Source organism: Physeter macrocephalus, chromosome 14, assembly GCF_002837175.3.
Source record: "Physeter macrocephalus isolate SW-GA chromosome 14, ASM283717v5, whole genome shotgun sequence".
Classification (NCBI taxonomy): Eukaryota; Metazoa; Chordata; class Mammalia; order Artiodactyla; family Physeteridae; genus Physeter; species Physeter macrocephalus.
The window spans coordinates 86,491,818-86,508,833 of record NC_041227.1 but is presented as its reverse complement, the minus strand read 5'-3'; the positions used below and the strand labels follow the sequence as shown (position 1 = coordinate 86,508,833).

Genomic DNA, 17,016 nt, shown 5'->3' with positions numbered 1-17,016 from the left:
GAACAGGGTGTCTGGAAGCCCCACCATAGGCCTCTCTGTTTTTTAAAGGGACCATATCTGCTTGGCTTTTTCCTTCTGGCCCGGAACTTCAGAGAGGCCGGCGTGACTTCTATTTCCCAGCCTCCTAGTATATCAAAGCACAAAGACGTGCCAGCAAAGAGTTACAGAAATTAAGGGATATTTCAGATGATTCTATTTAATAATTAAAGTTGTACAACAGGCATCTCCTCTCAACCCTGCCAGTGTCTGTGACTATGTGTCTGAGCTCATTGGGCAGGGACACCAGGAGTCTGAATTTGAGGCTCCACATGCACGTGGGTGGCCCAGACCAGGTGATCCTCCTCCATCCCCTGACCACCCCTCCACGGGACTTGGCTCAGCTGTCAGGAGCCTGCTGTTTTTCATCATCCGCGTGCCCAAAAGCATCAAGGCAGAGCGCCCTCCCCTGCTGTCACTGGTGCCTTCTTTCTCAGGTCTTCCTCTCCTTGCTCTTTGTTTGTGATTTACAGATTCGGTAAACCTTGGTGCTTCCTGATCATCTTCCTTTTGCCTAATACTCAGTTTTCCTTCTCAGAGAAGATTTAAGGAACCAGTAGGAGCAGAAGTTGAGAAAGGACCCAGAAGGCCCTTGGGCCCCTGGGGTTTCCCAGTCCTGATCGATACGGCTGCTATTCGCTGCCACTGAACTACAGCCACTTATGTCCATTCTTTCCTCCAGCTGATTTCCGTGCTGAAAGAAATGAGTTATCTTCAACCCCAGCAGATGACACACATCCCTGAGACAGCAGCAGCCATGTTCTCCTCCAGGGAATTCTTTCGGCAGCTTGTGGCTAAATTGGAGTTGATGGCAAATTGGTACAACAAGGTTATGAAAACTCTGCTAGAGGTGGAATTTCCATTAGTGCAGGAAGAGCTGCAAAATATCGATCTCTGCCTGAGAGCTGCAGAGGAGACTCTGAGCTGGAAAACAGAAGGTAACAGGAGACCACCTGGGGTCTGGGGAAAAGGTTGGGAGTCAAGATTCTAATAAAGTTGGTAGAACCTCACTTCATTCCCTGGTTAATCTGATTTGGGTTTGAAGCACGAGTCTGTCCTCTCAGATATGTGCCTGACGTAGAGAAGACAAGGAGGAACGGCGTCCCTCTTCCGCCTCCTCTGCGTGCCTGGGAGGTTTAGACAGCTTTGCTGCCACGCTCTGGGGAATTTTCCTGAACTCTCTCACAGTCTCCAGCATATACTGGGCACTCCATGGAGGAGGATTTTTACTACATTATCATTGTTACTTTTCTTAACTGGACCATAAACATCTTAAATGAGGGAACTATGCATTTACTTTTCTTGTATCCTCCAGCGCAGTTCCATAAACTTTCATTGATTGATTAACATGTACAGGGCACCATGTGCAGGACTGTGAGGAGAATAGGAAATATAGGGGATGTGACCCCTACCTTCAAAGAACTCATAACCAAGCCCATAACCAGGGTCATGGTAAGGGGTGGCTTTTTGTTACAACTAGGAAGGAAAAGGCTCTGAGGATTACAAACTAACCTGTGCAGAAAAGTCTTATAAAACCCACAGGTGTTAAATCCCTATGTTTCATAGCAACCAGACCTTTCGCTCTACCACTGTAAGCTATTTCAATTAATTCTGTCTCTTTTGGGGAACAGGCATTTGGGATTATGTCATTCAGATCACCAGTAGTATTCATGATCTTGAACAAAGAGTTCAGAAAACGAAAGACAACGTGGAAGAGGTTCAAAACATCATGAAAACATGGGCGTCGCCAATATTTAAGAGAAAAGATGGGAAAAAGGAATGCCTTCTCTCTATGGATGATCAGCATGATCGAATGGAAAAATATTACAGTCTTATCAAAGAATCTGGCTTTAAGATTCATGCCCTTGTGCAGGTAATAAGCAGCCTCTCAGAAACACATACCACCAGTACAGGGAAAGCATCAAGAAGTGTGTTTGGGTGCTAGAAGTGATTTGGAAATTAGAACAGTCAATAGATGCTGTGTCTTCTGCAGTCAAGGATAGAAGTTAAGACTGATAGCAGAAGAGCTAAAACTAATGGATGGGGAGCATGTGAAGTCACATTCTGGTATGAGTGTGTCAAAGTTAATACGATCTTAATAGTGACACCACTTAGTTGTCACATGACTTAACATCCCGCACCAAACCCCTAGTGGGTAGAAGGAGATGCCAAAGACAGAATTCTAATTTATCCGCTGCACTAACCACCCCGAACTTGTCCACACAACCTAGTGTGGCCCTGCAGCATCATCCTATAACTTAGCTCTGCAGAGCCTGGAGATATGCAAGATGACTGTGGTGTCCCTGATGCACTGGGTAAAGAGAAGGAAAAATGCAGTGTTGCCCTTCATGCAGGAAGGCTCTGCCCTGTGTTGTGATCAGGGCAAACCTTGTGTCTCATCATCCAAGACTGGACGAGGGAAAAGAGCTGTAAATGGCCACCAGCTCCAGCCCTACTGAAGTAGCCGTGGGGCAATTCTCCTGGGTTGATCTCATGCACAGAGTCACTAATGAATCACAGTTGTTATCTTTGGGTTTTCTGTGGGTTGAAACACAATAAAATGTTGTCCTTTTGACCTTTTAAATTTTCTTTATCTGTTTTCTAGCTTATTAATTTCTGTTTTTTATCATTTCTTTCTAGTTAATTTGGGGTTAGTTTGCTTCTCCTTTTTGTTTAGCCTATAAGGGTTGAAACTTAGAGTATTGATTTCAAGCCTTTCTTCCTTTCTAATGCAAGCATTTGATGATATAAATTTCCCTCTTAGCAGTGCTTCAGTTGCAATCACAAATTTGATCTGCCTCATTTTCATTATCATTCAGTTTTAATTACTTTTCTCTTGCGATTTGTTCTTTAACTCAGTGATTGTTTAGAAGTATGTTGTTTAATTTCCACATATTTAGGTCGTCTCTGGAGAGCTTAATGAAATTGTTATATAGTTTAATTCCATTATAGGCAGAGAAAATACTCTGTAAGATTTCAGTTGTTTAGAATTCATCAAATCTTGTTCTATGACCTAGAATATGGTCTATGTTATTGGATGTTCCTTGTGCGATTGACAATATGTTTATTCTTCCATTGTTGGGTGTGATGTTCTATAAAATATCAATTAGTTCAAAGTGGTTGATAGTATTATTCAGATCATCTATGATTTCTCAGTTTTTTGGTCTATTTGTTCTACCAGTTACTGAAGCTAGAATGTTAAAATCTCCACCTATGATTTTGGATTTGTCTGTTTTATCCTTTAGTTCTTTCAGATTTTTCATCAAGTATTTGAAGCTCTGTTAGTAGGTACAAACACATTTATAATTACTGTAACTTCCTGATGAATTGACCATTTTATCACTATGAAATTATTTTTATTTCTAATGATACTCCCTTGTCTTGAAGTCTTTTTTTCTGATAATTCTATTGCCTTTTTCTTCCAGATTCACTATTCCTACTTTTTGCATTGTCCGTCTTTTTCCACCCTTTCACATCCAACCTATTTGCTTCTTTGGATTCAAATTTCTTCTCTTATAGACAGCATATAGTAGAAACTTACTTTTCTACATCTAACAACTTTCTTTGCCTGTTAATTGAAATGTTTAGGTCATTACACTTAACGTAATTATTGATATGGTTGGATTTAGCACCACTGTTTTGCTATTTGTTTTCCATTGGCTTCATCCCTTTTATGTTCCTCTGCTCTTCCTTTCCCACCTTCTTGTTATTAATTGTATATTTTCTAGTATTCTATTTTCATTTCTCAATTGGCATTTCAGCTTTACCTTGTTGCATCACATTTGCAGTGGTTGTTCTAAGTTTTAGTAGGTCTCTTGAACCAATCACAATCTACTTAGAGTTTTCCCATGAAATATAGGAACCTAGCAACAATTCAAACCGCCCAGCCATCTTTTATAGTGTTAGTGTGTGTGCATGTGTGTGTATGTGTGTGTGTATAATATACCCCACAACAGAGTATTATAATTTTTTGCTTTAAAAGCTTTGGGGAAAATATTTATAGAGTTTTGTATTTACCCACATAGTCACCATTTCCAGATTTGTTTTTCCTTTCTGTAGAACTAAGTTACCGTCTATGGTCATTTCTCTTCAGCCAGAAGAACTTCCTCTAGTATGTCTTTCAGTTTAGGTCTGCTGATGACACAGTCTCTCAGTTTTTGTTTATCTTAAAATGTCCTTATTTCACCTTTGTTTTTGAAGAGGAGTTTCACAGAATATAAAATTCAGTGTAGACAGTTCTATTTTCCTTTCAGAAGTCATTTCATTGTCTTCTACCCTCCAAGGTTTCTGATGAGAAGCCAGTGTACTGTGTATCTTTGTTCCCCATTTTTCTCAGGCTGCTTTTAATAGATTCTTTTAAAATAAATTCTTTGTATTTTTTTCCATTCAACTACGATGTGCCTAAATAAGTTTTCTTTATATTCAGCCTGCTTGGAGTTTGTGAGGTTTTAAATCTGTTTTTCACCAAATTGGTGGGGGGGTGGTTAATCAAATTACAACATTCTTGTCTAATAATTCCAACATCTATTTTATTTTCTGAGTCCTTTTTTTAATGTGAAGGAAGTTTATTTTTGTGTCACATAAGTCGAAGGAATAGGCATTCCAGGATTGGTATGGCAGCTATTTTCTGAGTCTGTTCTTAGTGATTATTTTCTCTCTTGGCTAAATGTCAAATTTTCCTGCTTCTTTGCATGTCTAGTAATTTTTTATTATATTCTAGTCATGTTGGTTGCCACTTTAGAATCTGGATGTTATTTCCCTTTAAAGAGTTTGTGGTTTTGTTTCGGCAGGCAGTTAACTCACTGGTGGGTCATCTTGATCCTTTTGAAGCTTTATGTTAAGCTTCTTTAGGGAGAGTCTAAAGAGGCCTTGCTCTAGAATAGAGCTCTAATCCTAAAGCATTGCATTTCTGGGGTCTCAATTGAAGTCTTGGGTTATCTGTGAGGTCTTTTCATTATTTCTGATAGAACACAAACATCTTCCAGCACTATATGACCTTCACAAACTCCATTCAGCTTAGAGCCCCCAGTAATTGTTCTCTGCCAGGCCTTGCAGAATCTTGTCCTAAATATGTACAGCTTAATCCTCAGTCAGAGATTCAAGAGGACTCAGCAACCTCAGCAGTCCCAAACCCCCATTTCTGTCTTTTCTGCCCAGTAGGAGCGACGCTCTAATTGAGGTCCACTTTCCTATGCCATGGTTTGGAACGTGCCTCTAGGTAGGAAGCCAGGTAGTTGTGAAGCTCACCTTGAATATTTCCCTTCTCTTAGGGATCACATCCAACTACCCAAAATAATTGTTTCTTGTATCCTGTTCTGTAGCTGTATGTAGCAAAAGGGAAAGTCCGATCTCATTCCTCTGTCTCGGCTAGGATCAGAAACTTGAGCTATTTCTTGTTAGTTTACAGAAAATTCTGACGTGTTTGCTCCTTGTACCGTAGTAGATTTGAGGTGAAAGGTATAGCTAGCTATATTGATAGGGTGACAGTAGGAAAGAGCTAAAACAACTGTACAAGGCAGTCATAAAAACTAAACTGTAGAAGCAAACAGACATACACATCTTAGTAACACCTAAGAGCAACTCTGGATTGTCACCGTGTTATGATTTGCATGATGATGGACTCTCATTAAACCTTTAATCTACTTAGGAAGGAAAGGTATAGGTAATACACTTTAGAAATTTTAGAGTTTTGACATTTAAAAGCAGAATCATGAGATTTACAATATGGCAGTGTTTCCTAAAGGGGTGAGCGTGAGTCACCTAGAAAATTTACATTTGCAAAGTGGTAACCACGTTCTTTGAAGATGTAAGATAAATGGTAAGTTGCTGTAAAAAGGCTGAATGATGAAAATGATGAGTAAATGGGACATCTGTACTTGCCATACCACCAGGTCGGCGACTGTATCATGTAAAAGGAGGGAGAGAAAGCCTGTGTATTCCTTTCTGTGTGTGCATTTTCTAATCCACTCAGTATGATAAAGGTTTTTAGTTAATATTAAATGCCAACAACAAAACACTCCGGCTCATTTCTTTTCTAAAATTTATTTTATTGAAGTGTAGTTGATTTACAATGTTGTGTCAATTTCTGCTGGACAGCAAAGTGATTCAGTTATATATATTAATATATATATTCTTTTTCATGTTCTTTTCCATTATGGTTTATTACAGGATATTGTAGTTCCCTGTGCTCTACAGTAGGACCTTGCTGTTCATCCATCCCATATGGAATAGCTTGCATCTGTTTATCCCAAACTCCCAATCTATCCCTCTGCCACCCCCTTCCCCCTTGGCAGCCACAAGTCTGTTCTCTATGTCTGTGAGTCTCTTCCTGTTTCATAGATATAATCATTTGTGTCATATTTTAGATTTCCACATGTAAGTGATATCATATGGTATTTGTCTTTCTCTTTCTGACTGACTTCACTTAGTATGACAGTCTCTAGGTCCATCCATGTTGCTGCAGGTGGCATTATTTCATCCTTTTTTATGGCTGAGTATTATTCCATTGTATATATGTACCACATCTTCTTTATCCATTCCTCTGTCGACGGACATTTAGATTGTTTCCATGTGTTGGCTATTGTAAATAGTGCTGCTGTGGACAGAGGGGTGCATGTATCTTTTCGAATTAGAGTTTTGTCCAGATATAGGCCCAGGAGTGGGATCCACTCCAGTTCATTTCTAAGGATTATCCAGGAAATGCTTTACTTGCTTGAACCCCAGATTTCTTATGTCTCGAATTATAATGCGCTCTACCGTTAGTGTTCCTCCTTCTGCCCACCCTGACTTCTGCTCTGATGCAGCTTCCTCCACAGCCATCAGTCAGCATCTGTGAAGCACACAGTGCATTCATCAGCATCCCTCCTGAGAAGGTGACCTGACCCCATCCTGCTTTCTCAGGGAGAAGACGAGGCACCACATTTCCTTCATGGGTTAACTTTGTGTTCCTTTCAAGCAAGGGTTATACCCATTAGACAGAATGGGTTTGTTACACATGTACAGGCATACCTCATTTTAATGTGCTTTGCTTTATTGTGCATTCACAGATATCGCATTGTTCTGTTTGGTTTTTTTTAATTGAACCCTGCATCACAAGTCTATTCATGCCATTTTTCTTTTTGTCACCTTTTGGTAACTCTCACAGTATTTCAAAGTCTTTCATTCTTGTTATACTTTTACGGTGACCCGTGATCAGTGATCTTTGATACTATTGTGAAACATTGTGACTTGCCGAAGGCTCAGATGATGGTTAGCATTTTTTAGCAATAAAGTATTTTTTAATTAAGGTATGAACATTCTTTTTTTTAGACATAGTGCTGCACACTTAATAGACTAAAGTATAGTGTAAGCATAACTTGTATATGCACTGGGAAACCAAAAACTTTGTGTGACTGACTTTATTGCAATATTGGCTTTATTGCAGTGGTCTGGAACCAAACCCGCAGTATCTCCAAGGTCTGCCTGTAATAGAAAATTCTTCATAACACTGCAATTTTTCTCCATGTGTTCTTTTCATTCCCATTAATGATAATAAGACCAGTCCTCCCATATTATTAAACATGGTTTATATCCATTCTTCTTTATTTTGTAGGAAAACCTGGGTCTTTTCTCAGCAGACCCAACCTCCAGTATTTGGAAGACTTATGTTAACTACATTGATGATATGTTGGTGGATGGATTCTTCCTTGCCATTGAGTGCTCCCTCAAGTATCTCCTGGAAAATACTGGTATTTACTGGCTTATGGATGTGGTTTATTAGTGGGAAGGTAACAGTAATAGCATCTAGTGAGTTAACAGTGAAGTACAATTGAGTGCTCTGTGACTTTTCCCAAAGCGTTGTGAACATTTTGTGAATTATAACAAAGGCATTGCGTTTCTAAATTGTCCAATGATAAAAGACTTCTCTCTCTTCAAAACTCAGATGATAAATCAGCCTTTAAGATAGTGAAGCCCATAGCAAAAGCAAAAATATAAAAGCCAATTCAGTCTAAATGAAGCTCCAGTGAGGAGGAGTGAGTAAGCTGGAGCAGCTCCACCTGGACTTGACTCATGGCAGTGGGAGGGGACATTCCCTGCCTTCAAGCTGAATGTACTGTATCTCTGTGGTCTTTGAGAACACAGGGAGGTTGTAGTAGCCAGCTTACGTGGAAGAATCAAGTGTTTCTGTGTAAAAAGAGTCAGACAAGAAGCTGGGGATGAGGTAGCTTTTAGAAGGAAAAGGAATGTCAGGGAGGCAATGGGCATTCTTTGAAGCTGTTAAAAGATAGCCAAGGGCTTTGAATTTATGGTCCATACACAGAGTCAAAGATTGTATAGTAAAGGCTAACCTTGGTTAGTAAGGGATGGGATGGAAAGGGCAGAAGAGTTCAGGAATAAAGTTGAGTTACACCTTTCGCATTCTGGTAGATTCTGAGGAGCTCAGCGAGGGTGAAGGATGAGGTGAGGATGAAGGTGGGATAAGAGCTTAGTCCGTTGAGCCCAACCCAAGGGAAGAAATCAAATGCAGAGTTAAAATAGGTGGGCTGAGACCCATGTCCAGATATCCAGCCCATGCAAGAGGTTGACAGTGCAGAGAGGAGCAAGGCCAGCGCTGGGTGTGGCTCAGATGGGCAACACCCACCCTCACCCCCACCCCATGGTCCTGGTAGGTGGGGTGACTGAGGTCAGAGGCAAGGTCTTTGCTTTCACGGTGCAAAAGGTGCTCCAGCTCAAGGAGATACAGAAGCAGGAGATGGGCTCTGGCACAGTCAACAAGGCGGGAGGTCACCTTCTAGAACCTGGGGCATCGAACACAGGCACCGAGACTGGAAAACTGGTTCCTAGGGACCAGCGCCAAGGGTGCTCATCTTAGTGAACTGACCAAACGTCCTCTGATCCTGGAGGTTGGGGGTCCCGTCACTCAGCCCTCCTCTAGAAGATCGAGGAAGATGCCCCAGCCACCCTTGAGTGCAGGCACTGCATAAGGGACTCACCCTAGGCCAGTGTCTGTCCAGCTCTCCTGATCTGGGCTGTCCGATGTGCCACTTGTCCTCCTCTCATGAGGAGGAGAGCATGGGAGCAAGAGGATGGGGACAGGGGATGGTAGTCAAAGTCACCTTCCCTCCATGGAAATGGGGGGAAAGGGAACACATTTCCTTCACAAAATAGAATGGGCAGGAGCTGGACCTAGTGGCTGCCTGAGCAGAGGAGCTATAGATAAAATTAAAAGGTGCTGGTTACCAAGGCAAGGTGAAGGAGCCTAAAGAGAGTGGCCTCTAAGAGGAAAATCACCATGACCCTTTGCCATAGCCCAGGTAGACAACTTTATTCCCCTGGTCCACCATTTCCACTTGTCGTGTTTGGTCAAACCAATACCATTCCCATGGCTTGGGCTGGCCTCCCAGCCATCTCTCAGAATCCACACCCTGCCTGGGTTAAATGCTACCCACTCTATCCAGAAGCACTCTTCCTCTTCTCAACTCTTAAAGTGATTTGCTTGTACCAAGGGCGTGGAACCGCCAGGACCATCCGACTTGTACCAGTAATTATGTTGCCATTGCATCTAACACAGGGATTCGGTTCTTATGTCGGCACATAGGGCAAAATCTCATATAGTAACATGTTCTTGAAAGTCTTTTAAATCCTTTAAACTATATGCAGCCCAACCTATTAAATTATAAGTATCTAATGCATGTAGGAATACAGAATATATCATGAGTACATATGCAAAGCATAATTTTACTGAGTTTTTAAGAAATTACTTTATAATAATAGTATAGTTACTGTGATATTGGTAAACTTGCACTTCCTTAAGTTAAATATGTACTGGATGGGACACTCCTGAGTCCAGTAATGCAGATTTATCATCCTTACAGTTTTGAAGGCAAAGCCTTAGTCTTACATATCTTTGAGGGTCCCACAGTTTTCTAGTTAGGGAGAATGGCTAAGCAGTGGTAAGAAGAACTCCATCGATAATGTGGCTTAAAGGACATGGAAGTCTGTCCCCCGGGTTCTAGTCCAAAGCGAGCACTACAGGTTAGTTGCAAGTTCCTTCTGTCCTGTGGTTCCACCACTTTCTAGGACCTTGTCTTCATTTCCATGGTTGAGCCGGGTCACTGCTGCATCCCGGCTCCAGCCTGTGGGAGGGCAAAGAGAGCACAGAGGAGGCCCCCTGCTGCCTCGTGGACCGCAGCCCAGAAGTGGCACCTCTTCCCACATCCCACTGGTGAGGGAATCACATTGCCATACCTAACTGCAAGCCCGCCCACTTATACCTCTATTTCCAGGGAAGAAGGGATAATGGATTTCCATGAGTAGTCTCCACTGCCTGTGATGTCCAGCACCCAGCAGTCTCCTAAATACTTTTACAATCAAAGAAATATATGAAAATAACTGGTTATTAATAAGAGTCTAAGCATTTATCTTGTACTTGGAACATCTTGTTCCATATTATATTTTGATTTAAATTTAGCAAGGCAAGTTAGTCTAGCAAGTAATCAGGGTTTTGTTAATCATTTATACCATTTTTAAAAATCTTATCACTACAGGACTACAGAATTAAAATAAGTTCTGTTTTTACAGCAAAGGAGCAGAAGGGATAGGATTGTGACTTTTTTTTCACGCCTACACGACGTTGGACAAGCACACCCTTGTTCCCCTAGTGGCTGCCAATGGGGAATGGCCTGGTTTGTGCACAGGAAGAAATCAGCTGCTTCCAAGAAACTGGCTTTGCAAAATCAACCTCTTCTCAGTCAGAGGCTGTACTTGCCTCCCAGGAGGTGTTTGGGAATGTGGAAGGGGACTGGCTTGGGTTGATCAGTCACTAGGACGTGCTCTCTGAGGACAAGGAGAGTAAATGTCCTGCAATGCCCAGGATAGCCCTGTACAAGAATTAGCCTGTTCCAAATGTCAGTGGTTCCCCTATCAATAAACACTGCAAGACTGCCACCCTCACCTTTTCTGGGGTGTTAGCAAATTTTACATTTCCATTTTCTTATACCCAAACAGCTCATCTAAAGGAAAGAAATGCTCTGAGTGCTTTTGAAACAGCATTGCATTTTGCCTACGTTACCCATTCTCTTCTGTTTTCCTTGTTTTTCAGAACGTAAGGCAGGACTCACCCCGATATTTGAAGCACAACTGAGCTTAGCCATCCCAGAATTGGTTTTCTGTCCATCTCTGGAGCCTGGAGTGAAGGGTGGCTTCTACGACATTGTTGAGGGTCTCATTACCAGCATTTTTAGGATATCGTCCTTGGTTCCACGGCTTTCCCCTCAAAACGGCTCTCCCCACTATCAGGTACTGGATCTGCAAGCATCCTGCCCTCCCATCAGATCTGGAGCCCCCTGTGAAGTGCTGGTGTCACCCGCCTGGTTTTGTCTTGCTCCCCTAGGTTGACTTGGAGGCCATGCCTGATCTGGCAGGCATGCGGGGCGAGCTGATGGGGCGGATGCAGGGCATGATGACCCTCTGCTGCAGCTATCGGAGCACCCTTAGCCAGTATTCCTACCTCTACGTGGAGGACCGGAAGGAGGCTCTGGGCCAGTTTCTGCTATATGGGCACGTGCTCACAGCAGAGGAGATGGAAGCCCATGCTGAGGACCGCATTCCAGAGAACCCGCCCCTGCTCCATCAGTTCAAAGCGCAGATCGACTGCTACGAAAAGCTCCATGAAGACGTGAGCAGGCTGGAGCCCATCCGGGTATTTGACAGCTGGATGAAGATTGATGTGCGGCCCTTTAAAACGTCTCTGCTGAATATAATTAAGAAGTGGAGCCTCATGTTCAAACAGCACCTTGTGGACTACGTCACTCACAGGTAACACGGTCCTGCTAGCTTCCCGGGCTGTCAGGAACACCATGTTTTTAATCTTCTTCACATTTTCCTCCATAGGTTCTTGGTTAAATTAAAAATTAAAACCGGGCTTCCCTGGTGGCGCAGTGGTTGGGAGTCCGCCTGCCGGTGCAGGGGACGCGGGTTCGTGCCCCGGTCCGGGAGGATCCCGCATGCCGCGGAGCGGCTAGGCCCGTGAGCCATGGCCGCTGAGCCTGCGCGTCCGGAGCCTGTGCTCCGCAACGGGAGAGGCCGCAAAAGTGAGAGGCCCACGTACCGCAAAAAAAAAAAAAAAAAAAAAAATTAAAACAGCTGGTTGGAGGTTCCAGGCTTTTGGACACCAGCAGTAACGTTAGTCCTGCCCTCTCATTTGTTCATCAAACCTGGCCTCTTTCTGTTTCGTTTTCCGTTTGGTGCCCATTGTGCGAAAGGCACTCAGTAAGTGGTAAATAATGTTAGAGACAATAATAGCAGATCTAACCTCCCTTCACAGCTCTATGAAATCTCTTTAAGCCTGAGAAGCGGAGGGCATCTAATGGGCCTCTTAGATTTTATTTCTCCCACTTACTCCTTGTCTCAGATTATCCAGCTGTGAAGCATGGAAGCCCCTAAATCTACACACCCCTGATGCCTGCCGGTGCCACTCTAGCTGTGTGACAGATTGGATCTGAAAGTCTGTCTGTTCCACCATAGACCTAGACCACCCAGCCCAGCACCAGGCTCTCTAAGCCAGAGCACCAACCTCTAGATAAATAATCAAGTTGGTTAATAGTCTCCCAGTTACTTCACCTTAGCCTTGTCCTCACAGGTCTGCCACAGGCAGAATCTCAGCTCCCATCCCCTCCCCACAGAATCCTATGGAGTGCCATGGTCCCTCTGTTCCGTGATCAGTATTAGCTGATGCTGCAGGGGAGCCCTCCCCAGAGTCTGGTGCTGGTCTTGCTTGCTGCTCAGTGATGTGGAAGGGAGACAGCCAAGTCGAGAATGCATCTATCTACAAACGAATTCTGAGAGACTTTGCAAGGGTGATGGTTCTCCACTCTAGAAAAGCCGCAGGAAATCATTTTGGGATGTTTCAAACAGGGCTTTCCAAGTGTTGTTTAAGAAGCAGCAGCCAGTTTCCCACACTTGAGAGGCAAGAAAGGGAAGCAATGGTGGCAGTTGGGGAGGTGGCAGTGTTGCCCCTGAATGGAGTACTGCTGAAGGGACAGCTCTGTGCTCTGTGGTCCCTCTCCATTAGCAGGTCTGATGACCCAAGGGCGTGGGGACATGTTTCAGATGCAGATTTTATTATTATTTAGGTATGGCAAAGCCAACAGATCAGGAGATGACTGCTATTGAAAAGATAGTTTGTTAGATCCCAAGAGGAGGGGGGCACAGCACACCATGCAGGGCCAAACAGGGGGCACCATTGTTAATCAGGAAGCAGAGGGAGTGAGGGGAAACAGAGCACCAACCTCTAGATAAATAATCAGGTTGGGCAAGAGCTTTTATTACGGCTTCCATGGAGAAGAATGGGCAAGACATTCTTCTCCAGGTTTAGGAGCAGGTTTAGGATTGGCTAGTTTTTAAAATAATTTTAACGGGCTCTGGGGTGTAGGGGCTGTCTTTTGTTGTCTGGTACCTGGCTGTGGGATTATAGGATAGGTGAACTGTGGCCTGGAGAAGGAGAGCCAGATGGAGGAGGTGGTTGGGGATATGGACTTTGGATTGATTGGCTTGTATTTGAAAGGCACAGTCAAAAGCAGGTTGTTTACTATCTCTAGGAACTGGCTAACCCTGGGGGGGCCAATCCCTCCAGGGCCCACAAGGCCCCAGGTGTCAGAGCATCAGAAACACAGGGTTGATACAGGGCATAGTGACAGCAGCTTCCACGTGTCCCTACCAGGTGAGGCTTCACGGGATGTAACAGTTGTTTTAACAGGAAAACACATGATAGAGCACTGAGAAGGCCTGAGTCCTCCTTGAACCCCTGTTTCCTTGTCTCTGAAAGAAGACAGTTTGACTGGATTCCTGTAAGGTGCCTTCCAGTTTTAATAGTTGGTGATCCGTAAATTGACTGCTTTGCTACACTTTGGGAGAATGTCTCATTGTGTTCTCAAAGATTAGATAAGGGGCTTCCCTGGTGGCGCAGTGGTTGCGCGTCCGCCTGCCGATGCAGGGGAACCGGGTTCGCGCCCCGGTCCGGGAAGATCCCACATGCCGCGGAGCGGCCGGGCCCGTGAGCCATGGCCGCTGGGCCTGCGCGTCCGGAGCCTGTGCTCCGCAACGGGAGAGGCCACAGCAGAGGGAGGCCCGCATACCACACACACACACAAAAAAAGATTAGATAAAAAAAAGAAAAAATAAGAACAATAAAAAATATTTATTATTGAGTGTCTACTATGTGCCTTGTAATTCTGTGATTTCCACCTTCTCTTAGTAGGTGTCAGGATTAATCCCACCTTGCCTTACATAAATACTTCGTTTACTGACAGAAATCCAATCCTTCATTATCATCTGTCTTATTCAGCTTGGACTGCTGTGATACTGTGATTTGTAATAAGACATATATATTGGATTGGCCAAAAGGTTCGTTCGGGTTTTTCCGTAGGATGCACGGGAAAACCCGAATGAACTTTTTGGCCAGCCCAATATTTGGTCTTCATCCCTGTTTCTGGCAAAAGCTCCTACAACCCTTGTATTTCCTAAGTGGTGAGAGCCATAAAGGTATCTTTTGTTATGTTAATGGTAACTTTTGGACCTCACCTGTGGATGGGAGGTGGTTGCCAGGACAGCCAACCATGTGATTAGAGGTTGAAACTTTCAGCCATTCCCCAGAACTCCAGGGAGGAGAGAGGGGCTGGGGGTTGAATCAGTCTCCAGTGGCTGATGGTATAATCAAGCATACCTGTGTAATAAAGTCTCCATAAAAACCACACAGATAGGGTTTCAAGAGCTCCCAGTTTGTGAATGCGTGGAGATTTGGAGGAGTGGTGCATTCAGAGAGGGTATAGAAGCATACCTTGCCCTGTGCATCTCTTCCATCTGGCTGCTCCTGAGTTATATCCTTTTATAATAAACCAGTAATCTAATGAGTAAACAGGTTCTCTGAGTTCCACGAGCCAGTCCAGCAAATTAGTCAAATGCAAGGAGGAGGTCATTGGAACCTCTGTCCTATAGCTGGTCAGTCAGAGGCAAGGTGACAGACAACCTGGACTAGTGTTTGGGTCTGAAGGGGGTGAGGCAGTCTTGTAGGACTGAGCCCTTAACCTGTGGAATCTCCAGGTAAATAGTGTCAGAACTGAGTCAAGTTGTAGGACAAGCAGTTGGTGTTGGAGAATTGCTTGGTGGTATGGGGTGCCCCCCTACCCACCCATAGGCATTGGAATTGGTATTAGGATCCTTGTAGCTGCCATAACAAAATACCACTGACTGAGTGACCTGAACAACACAAATTTATTTCTCACAATTCAAGAGGCTAAGAGGTCTAAGATCAAGAGGCTAAGAGGTCTAAGATCAAGATGCCAGTCAATTTGATTCCTGGTGAGAGCTCTCCTCCTAGCTTGCGGACAGCCGTCTTCTCACTGTGTCCTCACATGGCCTTTACTCAGTTCCTGTGCACAGACAGAAAAAGAGAGATCTCCCTCTTCCTCTTCTTATAAGGCCACTAATCCCTCATGGGGGCCCCACCCTGATGACCTCATCTAACCCTAATTACCTCCCCAAAGGCCTCAGCTCCAAATACCATCACAACTGGGGAGTTGGGGCTTCAACATATGAATTTGTGGGAGACACAGACATTCAGTCCATAGCATCATCTTAACTCTCATCCCCATTCAGCTCCTTATGCCCTGATCTTACTCAGTCCCACCCTTGCCCTTGCAAAGCCCTCTCCTGTGTTCTTCCCCTGGACCTCAGGATCTTGCATCAGCAAAGTCCACTGTCCCTTCGTCTTCTCTCATCCTTTATTTGCTCTAACTGAAACCCAGCTCTCTCCTGAGGATACTGCTTCCCTGCAGCCCTCCCAAGTAGGGCTGATTTTTCTCCTATACCCTTCTTACCACTGGGCCTAGAGGTAGATGAGATATTCTTGCTCTTCATTGCAGCTTCCAGACCATTCCACCTGGTCCTCCCTCAAAATCTCTGGCTCCACTGGAGTGAATTCTATCAGACAGTACAACCTGCCACTGTCCCTGCCACAGTCACCTGCCAAGCCCTTAGCCATTCCTCCCCTTCGTTGCTGGTCATGTCATCTGGCTCAGTCTCCCTTTCCCATCCTTCTGCTGATAATCATCCTTAGTGACTCAGCATCCACGTGGAGCCTTCATTATACCTGCCTCTCATTTTCTTGACCTCTCTCTCCATTGCCCTTTCCTTCCATCGTACCTCTTCTACCTAATTCCGTGTTGTGCCCTCAGTGGAGTGGAAGGAAAGATGAGCAAGTACTTGCTTCCCCTTCAAAATCTCAGGTTAAAGCGTTCCATTCTCTGACCACCACTTGGTATCTTTCCAGCTCACTTACTTGGCAATGGTGCCATGCAAAGTTCTTCAGACCCATCAGGATTTCCAATCCATTGGTCCCGATGCTTTATCGGGATAGCTCAGTGTTTATCACCTTTGCTCTCCATTCCCGTTCCCACCTCGTAAAATCCTGACTGTTTAAACTCAGTGCCCCACACCTACACCTGAGCAATTCATCCTTGATGAAGGAAAAACAAACCGGTCTTCTGACTAATCTCATATTAAATTTATGAACATAAATTTTTTAATGAACATTTTCATAGATTCTTCCCAACTCCCGTAGACTCTTTTTTTCCTCTCTCCTTAAACCTCAAATATCCTCTCTGCCCTTACAGCCTTGCCTCTCATTTCACTGAAAAATTAGAACCAATCACAAGAGAGCTAACTCACTTTTCACCAACAAATCTACCAACCTACCTGCATTTGAAGCCATACGTTCAACTACCTCTCCTGTTACGTTGAATAAGCTGGTTTTCTAAGTCCAGCCTCTTTCCTCTCATCTACTCGAGAAATTACTTCCTTAAATATTCCCTATCAACAACACCATCTATTTTCATACATTTTCTACAGCATGCAAATATATTGTCACATCTGGCATCTTAAAAAAAAGAAAGGAACACAGTCCCAGGAGTCCTTCCAGCTACAGCATCATTTCTGTGTGCCCTC

General features: G+C 43.9%; 1 protein-coding gene across 1 annotated transcript in view; it reads left to right on the top strand.

The window, feature by feature from the left end:
* Positions 1 to 17,016, top strand: part of DNAH9 (dynein axonemal heavy chain 9) — a 304,796-nt gene that overhangs the window by 44,122 nt on the left and 243,658 nt on the right. Inside the window, exons 13-17 of the mRNA XM_024127927.3 lie at positions 719 to 974; positions 1,668 to 1,909; positions 7,628 to 7,763; positions 11,117 to 11,313; positions 11,408 to 11,832. Coding sequence (XP_023983695.1) covers positions 719 to 974; positions 1,668 to 1,909; positions 7,628 to 7,763; positions 11,117 to 11,313; positions 11,408 to 11,832 — 1,256 coding nt within the window. The remainder of the gene's footprint in view (positions 1 to 718; positions 975 to 1,667; positions 1,910 to 7,627; positions 7,764 to 11,116; positions 11,314 to 11,407; positions 11,833 to 17,016) is intronic.